This window comes from Oncorhynchus keta, chromosome 32, assembly GCF_023373465.1.
Source record: "Oncorhynchus keta strain PuntledgeMale-10-30-2019 chromosome 32, Oket_V2, whole genome shotgun sequence".
Taxonomy (NCBI): Eukaryota; Metazoa; Chordata; class Actinopteri; order Salmoniformes; family Salmonidae; genus Oncorhynchus; species Oncorhynchus keta.
The window spans coordinates 31,007,993-31,025,813 of record NC_068452.1 but is presented as its reverse complement, the minus strand read 5'-3'; the positions used below and the strand labels follow the sequence as shown (position 1 = coordinate 31,025,813).

Below are 17,821 nucleotides of genomic sequence, written 5' to 3'. Positions count from 1 at the left end.
CTGCTACAGCAGGTGACTGATAGCATTACCATGGGGGAAAAAGCAGAAACAAGAGTCACTCTGCACGAGCAATATGGAAACATGACCAAGACTGATCACAGTGGACACAGATGATTCCCTGTCTCAGGTGGTATTGTGCTCACATTTACCTATTTGGAGCGTTAATTCTTCTATTTTTCTTCTTTTTCCTGAGTTTGACATTATGAAATTCTCTGTTGGAATATCCTCTGCATCGTGCCCTCAACAGTTTGGCACGGAGGCAGAACGTTTGTGAAATATTGAACAGATATACCTCAGCATTTGGGTTGAGTGGAAAAGAGGCATGATGTTACATTCATGACATAGACTTCCACACAGAGATATTACACTCACTCTCTTTTGAACGGAACCTCTGAAACCTATTGCCTTTCTCCTCCTGCGGTTCCACCAAAGTCCACAGTAAATCTGAGTCTGTGCATATGTCCCCAAAGCTATGTTTTGATGGCAGTGAAGTGGAGAGAATTTAAAAGGTGGCAGTGTTTGTGTGTGTGCGTGGGTGTGTGTGTGTGCGTGCGTGTGTGTATGTGTGTGCGTGTGTGTGTGTGCGTGCGTGCGTGCGTGCGTGCGTGCGTGTGTGTGTGTGTGTGTGTATGTGTGTGCGTGCGTGTGTGTATGTGTGTGCGTGGGTGTGTGTGTGCGTGCGTGTGTGTGTGTGTGTGCGTGTGTGGTGTGTGTGTGTGTGTGTGTGTGTGTGTGTGTGTGTGTGTGTGTGTGTGTGTGTGTGTGTGTGTGTGTGTGTGTGTGTGTGTGTGTGTGTGTGTGTGTGTGTGTGTGTGTGTGTGTGTGTGTGCGGCGTGGGTGCCTCTCCGGTAACAACAGCAGGAGCTCTGGGCACCCTCGGCCAGACAGAGGCTGGCAGCCTGGCAGGCACTCTGTATTTACACCACACACAATCACACCTCCGGTTTCATTTACTCTGTTATGATATGTGCATCTGAGGCGGAGTGGAGGGGAGGCGGTATTGATGTATCAGCCGTCTCCCTGTGATCCTCCGAGGAAGACGTGGTGGCCATGGTTTGAACACCTGACCCCTGAGGGAGGGAGATGGAACACCTGACCCCTGAGGGAGGGAGATGGAACACCTGACCCCTGAGGGAGGGAGATGGAACACCTGACCCCTGAGGGAGGGAGAGACGGTGGCACAGCAGAGATGGAAACTCATCTGGAGTTTCTCTCTCTGCTGTCGGTTAAAGAGTGATGGTGAGAGGTATGCCTGCTGGATAGGGGACATTACTGGGCATGACCAATCTGTTCCAAATGGAATGCACTTGGAGTCAGCGCACCAATCGTTGTAATTGACCTTGCCTCGGGCCTTCGGCCGCTATGGTAACAGTTGCTACAGTAGCATTGTCGAGGCAGGTCAGGAAGTTTGAAAATGTCATAAGGAGAATAATGCTCTGAATAATTTGACGTTTCATTGCTCAACGCATTCCATGTGTAATGACGCTATTTGTATTACTTGTTTATTTGCCTTTCAATCAAAAGTACACCACTGAAATTCCTCCTCACTTACCACATTTCAGCTAGGCGTGCGTTAGATTGTTTTGTCAAATAGTGACCCCTTGGTACTGCAGGACATGGTTGTCGTACTAAGCAGTGAAACCGAGGCATGCACTATGTGACAACATCCCCTAGAGCGTCTCTCTGAGGGACAGTAAATATTTCATCATCGATCTGATATGATTTCCTTGCATGGCAGTCCCTTTGCCCTGTCAGCTCTCTCTCTCTCTCTCTCTCTCTCTCTCTCTCTCTCTCTCTCTCTCTCTCTCTCTCTCTCCGTCTCTCTCTCTCTCTCTCTCTCTCTCTCTCTCTCTCTCTCTCTCTCCCCCTCTCTCTCTCTCTCTCTCTCTCTCTCTCTCTCTCTCTCTCCCCTCTCTCTCTCTCTCTCTCCCTCTCTCTCTCTCTCTCTCTCTCTCTCTCTCTCTCTCTCTCTCTCTCTCTCTCTCTCTCTCTCTCTCTCTCTCTTCCCCCTCTCCCCTCTCTCTCTCTCTCTCTCTCTCTCTCTCTCTCTCTCTCTCTCTCTCTCTCTCTCTCTCTCTCTCTCTCTCTCTCTCTCTCTCTCTCTCTCCCCCTCTCTCTCTCTCTCTCTCTCTCTCTCTCTCTCTCTCTCTCCTGACCCTTTCCTGTTTGCTGACCCCTCCTGTGCCTGAGCAAAACCCTCGCTTGTGTTTCTCCCACCTTTTACCCTCCCACTGTTTTGGCCTGGGCTATCACCCGCTCCTAGCTGGGGCACTTCCTAGCCCGGAGGCAGAGAGGAGAGGAGGAGAAGTCAGTTAAAGCTTCCTAGTATTGACGTTGACTGTCCGCCGTGAGCCTTCGTCTCTCTCTCTCTTTCATTTTCTCTGAGAGCCAGAGGGGTGGTGGTGGTGAGGGGGAGGGTGAGGTGATATACGGCAGCTCTGTGTGGGAAGCATGGTGAGTCCTCAGGCTTTCTGCAGTGTCGCAGCAAGACGGAAGAGTGCTCAAAAGTCCAAAAGGCCTGACCTCTCCCAGGCTGCTGAGTGATGGCCGGACGCAACCTGCTGATCCCAGCACTGGGTGCATTAGTTTGCAATAAAGAAAGCCGTGATTGTGAAACGCGGCGGGCGAAAACATATGAGGATGAATGACATCATATAAAAGCCAAGCACTGTTTCAGAATCCATTTACAGTGGCGGTTACCAGAGCCTGAAGTCTGTAGCAAGGGCCTACAGCAACAGCATATCCTAGTGGCTTAGATCTCATAGACAAACTGACCCACCCCTTCCCTAACCCATAACTATCCTTTCATCAGTGTTATTAGGACTTGACAGCTTTTGGGAGACAAAACCAATACTTTAACTGTAGCCAGCTATTGACATTTAAAAGCCAAGTGAGAGACAAACGTGGCTAATTTGGTGCAAGAAAGACGAGCAAATCCTGTTCCTTCATATCTCTGTGTTGTGTCTGTGTGATCACACCAGCAGCCCCCCGTGGCACAGCCTTCCTAATGACTCCGATCTGCACACAAAGTGAAGAAATAATGAGCAGGAGAGCGGGTACCTTGTTGCCTTAATTATGAGCCCAGACAAAGGAGCGCTGACTCTTCCACAAAGAGCCTGGCACGGTGAGACGGGTGAGAGGCAGGTTAAACACTCACCTGCCTTGTCTTCCTGGCGCCCCTTTCCCGTCCTGAACCAACTGGCATAAGACTCTGCCAGGGATGCCAGGGAAAATGAGAGGGGTGGGGCCGGGGAAGTCTGTAAAATGTCCCTGTTATGATAAACCAGAGGGAGCAGCAGTCAGAAGTTTGTTATGTTAGGCTGCTATGACACAACCTTTAATTAGTGGGGATCCCAGGCGCTCTGGGCCTGAGGTTTAATCAGTGGACCTTTAGCGAGAGCACCACCCTCGCCTCGCTGCACGCCCTGAGGACACGCTGATCATGGCGTCCGTGTGCCCCCTCATCTACTGAGGGGTTCTAAGGCGCCATGGCGATGCCAGATAATGAGGAAGGCTTGTCAGAGGGGCACTCCAAGGGTCCCCCATCCAAAGGCCCCCGCTGCCTCTCCAGTAATCTACCCAGCACAAAACACTGCTGCTGCTTTGTTTTCATTTCAAAGGATCTCCAGAGGTCTCCTCGGAGAGAGGAGGGGGAGGGAGGGGGTGTTGGGTCACAGAGAGACTACTCTAGACCAAATAACATCTGGACCAAATAACATACTCTGAGATCAGTGATCTTTTTGGAACATCAGTTTACTGATTATATCAATATGTTCACTAACAAGTGGCAGCGAGTGATAAAATATCATTGAATATGTATCAACGTGTTTACATTTGGTCATATCATGTTCTTGTTATGCGTTGTACACATTTGTTTCCTGTCTGTTTCTCTCTGTCCTCCTGATGGGGGAGCTGTGTCCATAGTGAAACCCTGCAGTAGACTGACAGAGAGAGCAGAGGTAAGGATATAAACAGTCATCTCTTATGATGATTATTGCTAGTAGTCAGTATTGATCAAGGCAATATGGTAAACAGTGGGAAACAGGCATGTGCCTCCAATTGTTTGGGCCGCATGAGCCACTGTCTCTATTGCCTCTGATTATTGCTGCCTGGGCTCGGAGCTCAGGGGATGGTGTCTTACTGGTATCACTGCTGCTTTCCGCCTTTACAGACTACATGACAGACTACATGACAGACTACATGACAGACTACATTACAGACTACATTACAGACTACATTACAGACTACATGACAGACTACATTACAGACTACATTACAGACTACATTACAGACTACATTACAGACTACATGACAGACTACATGACAGACTACATGACAGACTACATTACAGACTACATGACAGACTACATTACAGACTACATGACAGACTACATGACAGACTACATTACAGACTACATTACAGACTACATTACAGACTACATTACAGACTACATGACAGACTACATGACAGACTACATTACAGACTACATGACAGACTACATTACAGACTACATTACAGACTACATGACAGACTACATGACAGACTACATTACAGACTACATTACAGACTACATTACAGACTACATTACAGACTACATGACAGACTACATGACAGACTACATTACAGACTACATTACAGACTACATGACAGACTACATGACAGACTACATTACAGACTACATTACAGACTACATTACAGACTACATGACAGACTACATGACAGACTACATTACAGACTACATTACAGACTACATGACAGACTACATGACAGACTACATTACAGACTACATTACAGACTACATGACAGACTACATTACAGACTACATGACAGACTACATGACAGACTACATTACAGACTACATGACAGACTACATGACAGACTACATGACAGACTACATTACAGACTACATTACAGACTACATTACAGACTACATGACAGACTACATGGTAGACTACATTACAGACTACATTACAGACTACATGACAGACTACATTACAGACTACATGACAGACTACATGACAGACTACATTACAGACTACATTACAGACTACATCACAGACTACATGACAGACTACATGACAGACTACATTACAGACTACATGACAGACTACATTACAGACTACATGACATACTACATTACAGACTACATTACAGACTACATTACAGACTACATGACAGACTACATGGCAGACTACATTACAGACTACATTACAGACTACATGACAGACTACATTACAGACTACATGACAGACTACATGACAGACTACATTACAGACTACATTACAGACTACATGGCAGACTACATGACAGACTACATTACAGACTACATTACAGACTACATGACAGACTACATTACAGACTACATTACAGACTACATGACAGACTACATTACAGACTACATTACAGACTACATTACAGACTACATGACAGACTACATGACAGACTACATTACAGACTACATTACAGACTACATGACAGACTACATTACAGACTACATTACAGACTACATGAGGGGGATGGGGATAGTAATCCTTATTACGATTATTATCAGGTTGCCACAGTGGAAATGGTGATCATGGTGATGAGGAGGAGGTGATAGAAGACAGTGATGATGGTGGTCATGGTGATGAGGAGGTGATAGAAGATGGTGATGATGGTGGTCATTGTGATGAGGAGGAGGAGGAGGTAATAGAAGACAGTGATGATGGTGGTCATGGTGATGAGGAGGATGAGGTGATAAAAGACAATGATGATGATGGTCTTTGTGATGAGGAGGTGATAGAAGACAGTGATGATGGTGGTCATTGTGATAAGGAGGTGATAGAAGACGGTGATGATGGTGGTCATTGTGATGAGGAGGAGGAGGTGATAGAAGACAGTGATGATGGTGATCATTGTGATGAGGAGGAGGAGGTGCTAGAATACAGTGATGATGGTGGTCATTGTGATGAGGAGGTGATAGAAGATGGTGATGATGGTGGTCATTGTGATGAGGAGGAGGCGGAGGAGGAGGTAATAGAAGACAGTGATGATGGTGGTCATGGTGATGTGGAGGTGATAGAAGATGGTGATGATGGTGGTCATTGTGATGAGGAGGAGGAGGAGGTAATAGAAGACAGTGATGATGGTGGTCATGGTGATGAGGAGGATGAGGCGATAAAAGACAGTGATGATGATGGTCTTTGTGATGAGGAGGTGATAGAAGACGGTGATGATGGTGGTCATTGTGATGAGGAGGAGGTGATAGAAGACAGTGATGATGGTGGTCATGGTGATGAGGAGGAGAAGGTGATAAAAGACAGTGATGATGATGATGGCCATTGTGATGAGGAGGTGATAGAAGACGGTGATGATGGTGGTCATTGTGATGAGGAGGAGGTGATAGAAGACAGTGATGATGGTGGTCATTGTGATGAGGAGGTGATAGAAGACGGTGATGATGGTGGTCATTGTGATGAGGAGGAGGTGATAGAAGACAGTGATGATGGTGGTCATTGTGATGAGGAGGAGGCGGAGGAGGAGGTAATAGAAGACAGTGATGATGGTGGTCATGGTGATGAGGAGGAGAAGGTGATAAAAGACAGTGATGATGATGATGGCCATTGTGATGAGGAGGTGATAGAAGACGGTGATGATGGTGGTCATTGTGATGAGGAGGAGGTGATAGAAGACAGTGATGATGGTGGTCATTGTGATGAGGAGGTGATAGAAGACGGTGATGATGGTGGTCATTGTGATGAGGAGGAGGTGATAGAAGACAGTGATGATGGTGGTCATTGTGATGAGGAGGAGGAGGAGGTAATAGAAGACAGTGATGATGGTGGTCATGGTGATGAGGAGGATGAGGTGATAAAAGACAGTGATGATGATGGTCTTTGTGATGAGGAGGTGATAGAAGACGGTGATGGTGGTGGTCATTGTGATGAGGAGGAGGTGATAGAAGACAGTGATGATGGTGGTCATTGTGATAAGGAGGTGATAGAAGACGGTGATGATGGTGGTCATTGTGATGAGGAGGTGATAGAAGACAGTGATGATGGTGGTCATTGTGATGAGGAGGAGGAGGTGCTAGAATACAGTGATGATGGTGGTCATTGTGATGAGGAGGTGATAGAAGATGGTGATGATGGTGGTCATTGTGATGAGGAGGAGGCGGAGGAGGAGGTAATAGAAGACAGTGATGATGGTGGTCATGGTGATGAGGAGGAGAAGGTGATAAAAGACAGTGATGATGATGATGGCCATTGTGATGAGGAGGTGATAGAAGACGGTGATGATGGTGGTCATTGTGATGAGGAGGAGGTGATAGAAGACAGTGATGATGGTGGTCATTGTGATGAGGAGGTGATAGAAGACGGTGATGATGGTGGTCATTGTGATGAGGAGGAGGTGATAGAAGACAGTGATGATGGTGGTCATTGTGATGAGGAGGAGGAGGAGGTAATAGAAGACAGTGATGATGGTGGTCATGGTGATGAGGAGGATGAGGTGATAAAAGACAGTGATGATGATGGTCTTTGTGATGAGGAGGTGATAGAAGACGGTGATGGTGGTGGTCATTGTGATGAGGAGGAGGTGATAGAAGACAGTGATGATGGTGGTCATTGTGATAAGGAGGTGATAGAAGACGGTGATGATGGTGGTCATTGTGATGAGGAGGAGGAGGTGATAGAAGACAGTGATGATGGTGGTCATTGTGATGAGGAGGTGATAGAAGATGGTGATGATGGTGGTCATTGTGATGAGGAGGAGGCGGAGGAGGAGGTAATAGAAGACAGTGATGATGGTGGTCATGGTGATGAGGAGGAGAAGGTGATAAAAGACAGTGATGATGATGATGGCCATTGTGATGAGGAGGTGATAGAAGACGGTGATGATGGTGGTCATTGTGATGAGGAGGAGCTGATAGAAGACAGTGATGATGGTGGTCATTGTGATGAGGAGGTGATAGAAGATGGTGATGATGGTGGTCATTGTGATGAGGAGGAGGTGATAGAAGACAGTGATGATGGTGGTCATTGTGATGATGAGGTGATAGAAGACGGTGATGATGGTGGTCATTGTGATGAGGAGGAGGTGATAGAAGACAGTGATGATGGTGGTCATTGTGATGAGGAGGTGATAGAAGACGGTGATGATGGTGGTCATTGTGATGAGGAGGAGGAGGAGGAGGAGGAGGAGGAGGTGATAGAAGACAGTGATGATGGTGGTCATTGTGTGTTGGAAGTCAGCTACTGTATTCAATCAACAGTCTACAACAATGGTTTCTCTTCTTTTATTCATTGGAAGAATAGGTCTGGAGTTTACTGGAGTTAACTGAGGATATCTCCAGCACATTTTGATAGCTTTGATTCCACATGACTCAAAGTAAGGCACAGTGGAGAACATTCCAGCAATTCTCTCTTTGAAGGGAGTGATCTGACACAGCTAATTTGAATTATAAACAGGGAGGGAGGGAGGGGGGGAGAGAGGGAGGGGGAGAGAGGGAGAGAGGGAGAGAGAGAGGGAGGGGGAGAGGGATGGAGAGGGAGAGAGAGAGAAGCTATTTGTCTCTGCAGCAGTAGCAGCACCTGCTGGCTCTAGCCAAGTCATCTCATCAGAGAGTGTTATACAGTACAGGGACATGCAGCGGTAATACTGTCCGACTGCTTGTACTTAACACAGGCTCTTGGACCTGAACAAGAAGTGTGCAGACATGCAGTCATACCACTGGTGTTCCAGTTAACACAGCCTCAGCCTTATCCAAGTCTCAATTAAGATCATACTGATTGGTCATTTAGCAGAGGACCAACTTCTCCCTCCATTCTGTTCAGCTCAACAATTAGATGTACAAAACATATCAGCCAACAATTACATAATGTTATTACAGTATTACACATTGTGCTGTGCCACTTATTGGTTTTCCCTAATCTGCAATCTGTGCTCTGTCCCAGTGTCTGGGGCTAATGAATAGGAAGTAGGGGTTAGTTGACCTCCTTCCTGGTGTAATTTCCCCCCTGCATACTATCTGAATGGGGCTGATTGAATCTGAATGGAGTGTCCCAGAGTGAGTTAATTTGGCACAGTGGACGTGCGTCGTCTCCCACAGCAGGGCGTGATTATGATGGTCTGTCTGTGTCTGGGTGGGAAAGTGACCAAATTCACAATGATATTATTGTAGCTTCCCCTGTGTCATAAATGGGTTGTGTTTGAAGGCTAACATCACACAGCCTTTATTTGAGCTCCATTGCGTTTTATATCAAACCCCTTGTTGTTTCTACAGATGAAGGAAAAACAGATTAAAAAGGGACTTTACATTTGTAGCGTAAATCATTTATGGATAGACTCTCTGTCAGGGCGGATGTATATTTACTGCTCACAGATGAAGAGAGATGTCACGGACGAAGCTAAAGCGAATAACGGGGCTTTGTGAATACATCTGCCAGACTTCTATGGATGCTGTGAATTAATATTTGCCATACATGTTGTATGTGTCCTTGAGTGCAGCTCTTGCATAGACGGAGGGAGACCGTGGACAGCATTAGGATCTGAGGGGGGAGCCTGCAATTAAAAGGCTGTATGCAGCATCCCACGGGGTGCTAATGCCCAGGATCAGCTGCTGTTCTAATGTAATTTCATCCCCCCTGTTATTCACACGGCCTGTTTGATGTAGGAATACATCACCTCTTTTATCACCCCAACTCCCACCCCCGTCGATTCTACAACCCCCCTTCCCTCCCTCTCCCTGGTTTGCACAGAACCTCCCCTTCTGTGTCTGAATGCTTATGTTGTCTTTTATCGCTTCCAAAGTAAACAGAGTCGCGCAGGGGACAAGAGAGACAGAGAGAGAGAGACAGAGAAAGAGAGAGAGAGAGAGAGAGAGAGAGAGAGAGAGAGAGCGAGATAGGGATAGGAGAGGAGCGAGAGAGAGAGAAAGAGAGAAAGAGAGAGAGAGAGAGAGAGAGAGAGAGAGAGAGAGAGAGAGAGAGAGAGAGAGAGAGAGAGAGAGAAAGAGAGAGAGAGGGAGAGAGAGAGAGAGAGAGAGAGAGAGAGAGAGAGAGAGAGAGAGAGAGAGAGAGAGAGAGAGAGAGAGAGAGAGAGAGAGAGGTGGCACATGCACATTGTCAGTGTGCGGCTGGCTACCGTGGTTAACTACTGCAATAGAGACACAAAAGCAGAAAGAGAAATCCTCAGGAGGGAATAAAAGACCACAACAAGAGAGAAGAAAGACCAGGGCAGGAGAGAGAAAAAAGAGAGTGGTAAGCTGCCAGAAGGAGAGAGAGAGTGAGTGGGAACAAGAGAGCGAGCAAGAGAGAGCAAGAGACAGAGTAGCGAGGAAAGAGAGCGAAGGATCTTCCTGCTAAATGCGCAAAGCATCCCGTTACCACACGCTGAGCTCCATGGCCAACTCAGGCTGTCTGCTTCTCTCTGGCTCCGGGATGCTACCTCACTCCCTCCACTGTCCCCCTGCCTTCCTCTACCTACACCAGGTAAGTCTCTCTATCTCCATCCCTTCCTCTCTTTTTCAGTCTCCTCCTCTCCCTCCCTCTCTCTCCCTCCCTCTCTCTCTCTCTCCGTCTCTTTCATTCCTCCGTTTGCTCGGCAGCACGTGATATCATTGTGTTTCCCCGAGTACTTCCCCAACCCCGACACTGACCCTTCCAACACAGACGGGGGGGGTCATCTCCTTTATTTTCCCCTTTTATTTTCCTCTAATCCACCCTGTGCAGTTTTGAACGAGGGAATCCATGAATTAGGGACGTGAGACTGGGATACGACTAGTTTGTTTAGATCTCGGCTTCATGACTCATTCTGCTGTGATTGCAACACTGCATATTTTACTGCTCATTCTATGGTCATACTGTCCTGTCACTTTCCATTGTGTGTCAACACTTTTCACTGAGAAATTCAGATTTAAAAAATTACACTCAGTCACTTATGTGCATTTTGTGAGAGGGGGACATTGAGCAACTCTTTCACTTTTCTGTCATGATCATCTACATTGATATTTGTTTGAGTAATTATATGAAGCTTCGATTTTTGGTTTTAATTGATTCCTTGTCACTGGTCCCTCTTGCTTTGTGAAATCTTAAGATTCACTCTGCAGAGGAAAACAACTACCCAACAAGGTGACTGTTAAGAGCGGGCCCATATGCATCTCTTGAATTATTCAAAACATTTTAATTCAGCGAGGGGGGGTGGTCGCCTGTTCAATTGTGTTTTTACTACCACTAGCATGTGTTGCAGTAAACAATGTGTTACTGCAGTGATTGAAGCAAATAATGGTAAGGCTGGCAGGATGGAGCCTCCTGCTTCCCCTTTTAAATACTGCTCCCCATCAGGGTAATGGCCCCTCTCCCCTCCTACCCATCTGTCCAGTGCGGGCACACCCCGACGGCTAGGCCATCAGAGGGGGACAGGCATGTGGGCGACCAGGTGCCGCTAGCACACACTTCATGTGGAGAAGCCAGGGCTAGGATTCCCCAAGGAAATACTGCTTTTATTCATGGCCTCAGGAATGTGTGTGTGTGTGTGTGTGTGTGTGTGTGTGTGTGTGTGTGTGTGTGTGTGTGTGTGTGTGTGTGTGTGTGTGTGTGTGTGTGTGTGTGTGTGTGTGTGTGTGTGTGTGTGTGTGTGTGTGTGTGTGTGTGTGTGTGTGTGTGTGTGTGTGTGTGTGTGTGTGTGTGTGTGCGTGTGCGTGTGCGTGCATCCATATTTTTGCATGGGTGTGTATGGGGGTTGGGGTCTATATTTGTGTATGAAACAAAGGGTGATATGTATGACAATTGGGAATTTCTTCAACTTTACCTCTGATGTAACTGACTTATGGAAATAGAGAGGCTGGTCTACAAAGACAACATTATTTTCTGAAACACAAGATTACTGTACTGTATCTATTCATATGTTTTGTGGCTGACTCTAGTATAAAAAATATATATATTACTTATTGTATGTCACATTTGGGGCATATAATGTCAGTCCTGATTCAAACAAATACATGTTTTGCTCTGTTCAATCCATATTCCTATTAAGTGGCGGAACACCTCAGAATTCATAGAAAATTCAAAAAGGATGTTTTCACAAAATATTAAAGCATTTTACCTGAATCAATGATTCACATTCCCTTGTTATGGGGGCCCACCGGACCTATCCTACTCCTGCAGTGTTATTTGGGAAATGACTCATTCATTGAATGAAGATTCAGCCTCTAGCCCTCTCCTCTCCCCCTTTTTGTGCTGACCCCTCTTTTGTATCGTGGCCATCGCTCCTTTTCAGACGGTGGCGGGTCACTGCATCCTCTGCACCTCTCTTTGTCCCCGCACCTCGGCCCAGACGCACCTCTCTTTCTCCCCGCACCTCGGCCCAGACGCACCAGCCGCCTGTGTGAGGGAAGAGACACACAGAGACTATAAGGAGAATAGATTGAGGTGAAAGCCTTTTCCCTAGCACTTTGTTTGAATTCAAAAAAGGGGAGACCGCATTAAAATGACTCTGAGTGCTCTGGGTATTATGTTGGAACATGATGCTGTATGATATCACAGGCGTACAGAGTTTTATTACATAAAAGATTACTGAACCAATACTTTTTCCTGTTTTACGTTGCGGCAATTTCACTCTGTTGTTGTACCAAGGCAGTCGGCTTTGATGCTCTTTGTAGTGGGTTGTTGTGTTCATGAATCCTGGCTAAATGTTTGTTTTCATTTACACAAGAAGAGACTGTAAGGAGAGAAATTCGGCTATTCTGATTACAAAATGGCAGTATCATGCTACCTCTCGCTGCTGTAACTCAAAGGGTATTTTGGGACTCTCTACTACATGTGAAAAGCTGCCTGTCTGTCTGCGGAGATGATGTCATCTTTTTCCTCCGTCGAGCAGGACTTAACAGTAGCATATTCCATGACTTATGGTGTCTGATATTGACAGCACTGATGAATTAAAGTACGGGTGTTTACTTCACTGCGGTATATGAAAGTATACATATATTTCTGATACACATGTTGGGGTGGGATACGTAAACCCCACAGTATTTAGTTGTGGCTCAGTTTGTATCCCGTGGATTTTCTATTTAGCAGGCTTTGGATGGGCATCTGGCTGTGGTCATAAATGCAGCTATATTATCTAAGTAGGAAGCAGTTCAATTAAAAAGAGGGAGTTTCTTAAGGCATGTCTTCCATGTCTCTCTGTTTGAGCCTGCTACCATATCTGGAGATCTCACATTTCTCAAATTGCTTTCTTTGATTTGTAATTGGATTTTGTATCATTACATTCTGCTGTGTTGATATTGACCCTTATTGTTATATCTATTGATTGTTTCTGTGGGTGTTTTGCGTTATTCATTTCCCCTCACCCGTTTTTTGAATAGCATCTTAAATGGTTAGTCAACCTTTAAAGGGAGCTTTCATGCGTGTGTAGATGGGCAGGGATCGTCTGGTTTCACCTGTTCCTCTGTCAGTGGTGTACCAGGCAGGCAGCCCAGGGGAGGTCTGTGTCTTCCTCCACAGCAGCGGGCCACTGATCTCTCTTCTCTCAGTGTAACCGACTCCTGCCTGCGTCAACACTGTGATCCCTTCTACACAGCCGGGAGTGGAGGGAAGACAGAGGCCGGGGACGAAGGGATGTGGAGAGAACTGGGAATAAACCACTTTATCTATCTTTGCATCCCTGTATCCCTCCCCCTCGGTTCAGTCCTTCATCCTCCACCGCCTCCCCAGTGAGAGGCTGTTTTGCCCGGGGGGGGGGTGCAGTATCTGACAGTATGGGAGTTTCAGGTTCCAGGTCTCCAGGGACAGGGCTAATTCTAACGGTGAAGAGACAGGGCCTTTCTAGGGGATAATTATTGTAGGCCAAGCTGTACTATTGACAGCTGTAAATGGAGACGATGTCTGTAACTGGGGGCCAATAGGTTTCTGTTCCTACATGGGCTGTGTGGGTGCATGGGAGATGGGTTTGAGAAATGAGCCACAGCCTCTTTGGGCTTTGGAATGAGAGTGTGGAGGAGGCAGGGGGGCTGGGTTCTCCCCCTCCACTGACCTCATGGGGAAAGGTTAACTGAGAATTGTTGTCTCTTTAGGCGCGAAGCTGAATGAGACCCTCAGTGTACATGGCCTTTATGGTTAAATGGTTCCTGTTAAAGCTGGACCCGGTATTCTTTGAAGATACGAGAGGGCCTGGAGAAGGGAAGGACTGTTTACGACACCTTTCCACTTTTTTTTTATATCCATTGACAAGTTATTTTATATTTCCATCTTCTGTTTCATAAATTCGAAATGCATTCATAGCATTTTAAATCATTTCATTTTGTCACCAAGAAAGCTGGGCTTGACGCCTTAATGCGGTCAATTTGATGCAACGCAATTCACTTTGATTCAATCAAACTCAATTCAAAAACTTCAAACGCTATTTCATTGGCAGGGAATACGTTTCATTGTGTATTTTGCCTAAGATTATTGCTATGGAGGCCCTCTCTCTCTCTCTCTCTCTCTCTCTCTCTCTCTCTCTCTCTCTCTCTCTCTCTCTCTCTCTCTCTCTCTCTCTTTCTCTCTCTCTCTCTCTCTCTCTCTCTCTCTCTCTCTCTCTCTCTCTCTCTCTCTCTCTCTCTCTCTTTCTCTCTCTCTCTCTCTCTCTCTCTCTCTCTCTCTCTCTCTCTCTCTCTCTCTCTCTCTCTCTCTCTCTCTGCCATTCAGCTGTTTTGTCCCTTAAACAGCAAATTCATAACAGCAGAACAAAAGCGGAGGGGACTGATTGAAATGTTTTCTCACTTTTCCTCGCCGCTCTGGAGGAGAATTGTAAACCACAACTCAGTCGTTTATGTTGAAATGTCATTTGGTGTGTGAGCTGAGCAGAGTGAGGGCTGCCTAGTTCTTCAGAGGGGATGCCAGTCACACCACACTCCCTCCCTGTGACTAGTAGTTCTCTTAAGGCTACCTACCGACTTACTCTGTTAGACCGCTGTAAATGGAACCAAATTACATTTCCTCCCCACAAAGAAGAATGTCACAAACAGTTCAATAGATTTACACATGCATGAAGCCGTATTGTGGGAGTTTGAGGGTTCTGTCTCTTTGGGGGGGAAGGATTTGTGTCGATTCACAATGTTTCACAGGAGAATGTGTACTTAACATTAGAGTGGGGTGCAGTGCATTAATACATTTATATTTACATTTAGCCGATAATGCTAAACATCTCCAGTCATTAATGGTACCCATTAGCCTGGAGTTGACCAAGCTTTCTATATGCATAGCCTACAGTGTCATGTGATTAGCATGCACAGTGCTTCTGATGCTAATATACTGCACTTCCTGAAAACAAAGTGCTGTTGTGGATATCTTCACCCTCCAGTAATTCATCCAGATTTATTTTGTAGCATGACACATCATTTAATTGAGCTTTTAATCACTATTCATGTCAAATATTCACTGTCTCAGGAAAACTGATCCCAGATCCCAGAATCATAACAGAATTTTTCTCCTCATTTAAAGAAAGTATAATGCAGTATTTTAATGTTTTATTGGGAGCGACACCAATACATGCCACCATGTGCATTTTACAACTATTATCACAGGACTATTATAGGAGCAGCCTGTGATCAAAAAGGGAAGTGAACGTGAGTCTCGTCAACCCTGTATCTCAGTGGCCTCATTCTCTATGCAGAGATTTAATACAGCTCAAGAGTATTCGCTTGGTTTTGCAATCGCCACCATTACGTCCGCTTGAGCACTCCTTTAGCTAAAGAGAGACCGCGAGCGGAGCAGGCTGAGGGGGCAGCGAGAGGGGAACGAGACGAGAGACGCGACACAATGCCTCCTTGTCTGCAGGAGCTCTCTCTATCTCCCTCTCTTTCACACACACACAGGGATAAAACAGGGAGGATGATAACCCCTCTGTGAAAATCCATTAGAACTATGTTGGTATGGGTGACTGTTTTTACGGAAATATAATCTATCCTGAGGTTTTCTGTTTCTCTGAATGGCTCAGTAAAATGCTTAAGCAGCCCGAGCAGCTTGACTCCAATTATTTCTTTACTGCAGTAACTTAGCCAGCTGTGATTATTATGTTTATAATGTAGAGTCACTCTCATACTGTCCTTCAAGCCTCCTCCTCTCAGCTGGATCCTCTCAAATGAGACATAATATATTGTGTGCTGAGTTAACAGAGTGACCATAGAAGTGAAACAGCCATCACCTGCTATTAAAGCCACCACCTTTTTATCACCACCCTGCTTAATGGCAGTGGTGAACAGCAAAGCATTATTACCGGTTTCTCCGTTCCTCCTCGTGCTCCTTCCCTTCCGGCCAAGCTGTTTTTCCTCTGTCAGTTAGACGGGGCTCGTGAAAAATAGTTCTCTAGGTAAACACTGAAATGTTGTTTTTCAAAAGGTCATTATCATCACCAGTGTGACTGCTGCTTGAGGAAATCATTTATCATATCAGAGACACTTTGTAGTAGTTCTCAATGATTTTTAAATATTTATTTCTCCCTCGACTTGCAATATTGCCGTGGCTAGCTTCTCATTTGGAAGCCGGTAACTGTATATATTACTATTAAAAGGCACCAGGGGTCATCCTCTAAAGAAGATCAATATTTGAACTATACTGTTGTGGTTCAACATGTTCTGGTGTATAAAAATAAATGGGGCTTGAAATTGATTTTAAGTTCTCTGTGAAAAAGTCCAAAGGTATTTGGAAATGAAAGTGAGGGGGAGGAGTGTGCCACCCGGCACATACCACATAGATGACCTCTAGCAGGCACATTTATAATTGCTTTTGTTTCTTCAAATCAAATGAGCCCTTTTATTGTAATCTTTTTTATTTTTCAGAGGTGGGACTGAATTGTCAGTTACGCCACATTCTTTTTTTAAAGCCTAAAGTTAATATGAAGTAATACCTTTAATTCTCATCACATCTCTGCCTCTCCTGTCAACACTCACATACCAAACAAATCACCGTTAGATGGTTATTAGAATAACAAGTGGGCTGTTATACACCTTCCTCCTATGTGTTGAATAGACAAAACAAACGCTCACACGCTTCTTCTTTCCTGGCGGGCAACTGAACAGGAATGAGGTTCATTACTCTCCACTAGTTGGATAATCACCTCAAAAGGTGTGAAGAAGTTTGTGTAATTTCCCCCAAATCAGTGGCCTCCTTCCCCGTCTGTCTCCATTTCGTTGAGAGCCTAAATCTGGTTGTTTTGTCTTGCAGCAGTTTGTTAGTGGAGCACGCCTCTGTGTTTCTCTCCAATCATCTATCAAGGTGAGCTGTGTGGGAAAGAGCATCGCCTCGGGGTTCCTCCCCATGTGCTTAGGAGGTTTTATTAGGTCCCACAGGACCACTGCTGTGGTGCCTTAAAAAATGGAACTTACAAATTACTGCCTCTACGTGCCGTGTGTGTGTGTGTGTGTGTGTGTGTGTGTGTGTGTGTGTGTGTGTGTGTGTGTGTGTGTGTGTGTGTGTGTGTGTGTGTGTGTGTGTGTGTGTGTGTGTAGGCCATATGCTTTATAGGTTTTTTGCACATGCATTTATGCATGGATAAATGCACCCATGTGTGTGTTCGTATGCGATTCAGATGAATGTAAATCAGTGTGCGTGTGAGTGAGAGAGTCTGTCTGTGTCTGAGTCCCATATTAGTACAGCATGTCCTTGGGAGAATATAGGAGTGATCATGTGCTGCATGTCTCCAGGGGGACTGTTGGAGGTGGGGTCAGTACCAGCTGTCATCTCCCTCACGGCTTCTCTACACTTTCTGCTATTCATGTTAGGAGAGATGAGCTACTATGGAGTCACTCTCTCTGAACAAGCAGATATTTCCCATTTCTCACCACTGCTCAGACCTTTGCTTCTA

At 45.7% G+C, this 17,821-nt stretch overlaps 1 protein-coding gene across 7 annotated transcripts in view; it reads left to right on the top strand.

Annotated features, from left to right (window-relative positions):
• LOC118371835 (RNA binding protein fox-1 homolog 3-like) overlaps positions 1–17,821 on the top strand; it is a 498,524-nt gene that overhangs the window by 352,429 nt on the left and 128,274 nt on the right. Inside the window, exon 1 of one of the 7 annotated variants that reach the window (XM_052491348.1) lies at positions 10,050–10,470. The exons of the other annotated variants lie outside the window; for them this stretch is intronic. Coding sequence (XP_052347308.1) covers positions 10,345–10,470 — 126 coding nt within the window. The 5' untranslated portion in view covers positions 10,050–10,344. Of the gene's footprint in view, positions 1–10,049; positions 10,471–17,821 lie in introns of those variants that run through there. 7 annotated transcript variants of the gene reach the window in all.